General features: G+C 46.6%; 1 protein-coding gene across 1 annotated transcript; it reads left to right on the top strand.

Moving 5' to 3' along the window:
* Nucleotides 1-1026: 1026 nt before the first annotated feature.
* Pmar_PMAR028522 (Interferon-induced GTP-binding protein Mx, putative) lies at nucleotides 1027-2406 on the top strand (the record flags this gene model as incomplete). Its single annotated transcript, XM_002769379.1, has 9 exons — nucleotides 1027-1194; nucleotides 1244-1335; nucleotides 1381-1518; nucleotides 1564-1688; nucleotides 1736-1841; nucleotides 1893-1987; nucleotides 2035-2082; nucleotides 2131-2229; nucleotides 2277-2406. The coding sequence occupies exons 1-9, from the start codon at nucleotides 1044-1046 to the stop codon at nucleotides 2404-2406; spliced, it is 984 nt and encodes a 327-aa protein (XP_002769425.1). The 5' UTR covers nucleotides 1027-1043.
* Between the last annotated feature and the right edge of the window lie 265 nt (nucleotides 2407-2671).

Raw genomic sequence — 2671 nt, 5'->3', positions numbered from 1 at the left:
TCGTATCACCAATGCCCCTGCTCAGACGTTTTTGAACACGTCTCCAATATAGGTGGTAATCTTGGGCAGCAACTGGGACTAAGAGGTAAATGCCAGTACCCCCTTGCATCTCTTTAGACTACTCTAACGTTATTGCAGCTCTCGATTACCTCTCTATAAAGAGCCCGGCGACTGGCGAGCTTATGATAGACTCGTTTTACGTTACCTGCATGTTGGGTATCGTCTTCGGCGTCGTTTGGTTTAAGTAATGATATCTATCTCTTTCCATCGACTGTCGTACGGGTATTGTAGATACTATGGCCGCTCGTTGATACGGCGAATAGAAGCCTATAGTCCGACTGACTGGTTGGTACACAGTCCCTCAGCAGGCCCTGATGTGATAATATCGAATAGTACGTCAGGTGTTGGTAAGTTGGAATGACTTCAACAGACCTGTGCGTTTCTTACATTTAACTTTATTATGTTGTTGTTTTGTTGGAGTGTTAGTTAACGTAGGGAGTTAGCCTCAGTTTGAGAGCTCTTGTTGCGATGGGTAACTCTCCTGCTACTGGATCAACGACGCCTACACCCACTGCTGAATCGACACCTGTTGTGGATGGTGGGTCCAAAGGTCCATGTAATCCCAAAGTGTCTCCTACCACGGGGAAAAGGATTTGCTGTGTGTGCAAGGTGAGTCGTACAAAGCGTAGTTCATCCTGTTAGAGTTGGCATGTAGGAGACTAAGGCGGCACGTGATGAGTGTATAGTGATGAATGGCGAGGCTAAATGTAGACAGTTCATCCTAGCACACAATCAGTGTTTGAGGTAGTGGTGATAGGGATGCTGTACACCTCGAGAACTCTTCATTAGGGCTGAGGGCTTCGAGGTGGAAGACAAGTAACTTCAGGGTTAGTGACGGTTATAGTCGACTGCTATGGAACATGTTTCGGTACTTTTAACACGTTAGTGTTGTGCTAGTCGGTATCACTAAAAGGGAGGAAGTTCCAGGGCAAGCTGAGGCCGAGCTTGCTTCTGCCTAGCGTTTTTGGGTCTCTGGTGTAACGATGGTGTCGACTAATGAGGTGGTGAATGATAGTAAATCCTCACCAGAGGGACGGGCCCATACCATCGGCAGCACTGCAGGGGCCCTCAGCTCTCGTAGTGAGCTGCTCAATCTAATATCACAGATTAAATCAAGGGTACAGGATAAACTCAGTACTATTGGTCTTGTCGAGGGAGTCATCTCGAATTCGTGTCTCCTTAGCTGGGGTGGACTTTCCTATACCACAATTCATTCTAATCGGCCGTCAATCTGTAGGGAAGAGTCGTCTGGTTGAGGCCCTAGCTGGTGAACAGGTAGTACGCCTCTATGCTACTGTTTCATCCTCCTCCCTTTATCAGTTTAATTTCGTGTCTGGAACACTGGGCTCTAGGCGGCCCACAGTACTAGAGTTTCGTAATGATCCTAAGCTCACCACATCACGATGGCAAATACTCAACACATCCATTCAAGTTTGGGAAGAAAAGACTTTACCGCAAGTATAACTTCGTCCCCCTTTGCATGCTCTGGACAATCCATTCCAGGTTTTGAGAATGGTTTCTGATGCTCATGAGTCCCTTGGTGCTAACGTTACAAGAGATCCGATCTATGTTAGGGTGGAAGGCAAACACTGTGTAGATATGCAGATCACCGATCTACCAGGCTTCCGGTATGTTGTACTGGTCATCATCATCACCAACAACATACTCTTCTCAGGGAGTTCGCCCTTGATAAGGAGAAGCAGTCCTTGGCCGACCAGATAGATGATCTGGTCAGCTCTTTCATGCACGACCCTCGGAATGTGATGCTCTGTGTTGAAGAGGTAGTTGATGTCGGTACTACTCAATGTATTGTGGTGATGGTTTCTATGTAGGCTGGGGATGCAGCTAATCTATCGACTCTGGCTCGATGCAAACGAGTAGATCCTTATTACAATCGGACAATCCTCATCAGAAATAAACTGGATAAGTCAGACTAGCAGAGTGATCATACTGCTGTCATCATGTCCTTATTAGATACTACCGAGACCTCACAGCACAGAGCGTTAACGAATGGCTGGGAGGGTGAGTAGTAGCAGTAGTCTTGGCTGGGCTAGTGGGATGGAGCTCTAGGTATGGTGACCTGCCCGACAACCTAGTTAAGTTCTGCCTTACACTGCCGTTTTGGGATGAGAAGCACGGTGGTCCTCCAAAACCATTCATTAAGTTGAGGTACCTGTGAAGATCTTGATAGACTCATCGCCACCATCGGGGTTTAGGAAGGAGATGAATGACAGAGATATTGCCGAGTTGAAATCAAAAGGAGCGTCACAGCAGTTCATGCAATATATTGGTTTCAATAGCTTTGCCCGTTTTATGGAGAAGAAGATTGAATCACTATTCACGTGAGTGGTGGTTGATGTCTATTGCATACCTAATAGACATGTCCTCCTCAGCGAGTCCATCGGCCCGTGCTTGCGTAAACTCCAGGATTTAGATAAGGAATGGACAGAGAGAAGAGATTCAATCAACAAATGCTGACTGATATCGACCCGGACCATATAGTGAACACCAGTAATGATAATGTTGTCATTATTCCTCACTACAATGACTCAATGATCAGTCCGTGCTGCGGGAAGATCCTTCTCGGAAGCACTAAACCATGTGATGGAAG

This window comes from Perkinsus marinus (genome assembly GCF_000006405.1).
Source record: "Perkinsus marinus ATCC 50983 genomic scaffold scf_1104296965964, whole genome shotgun sequence".
NCBI lineage: Eukaryota > Perkinsozoa > Perkinsida > Perkinsidae > Perkinsus > Perkinsus marinus.
This window is presented reverse-complemented; position numbering and strand designations above follow the sequence as displayed.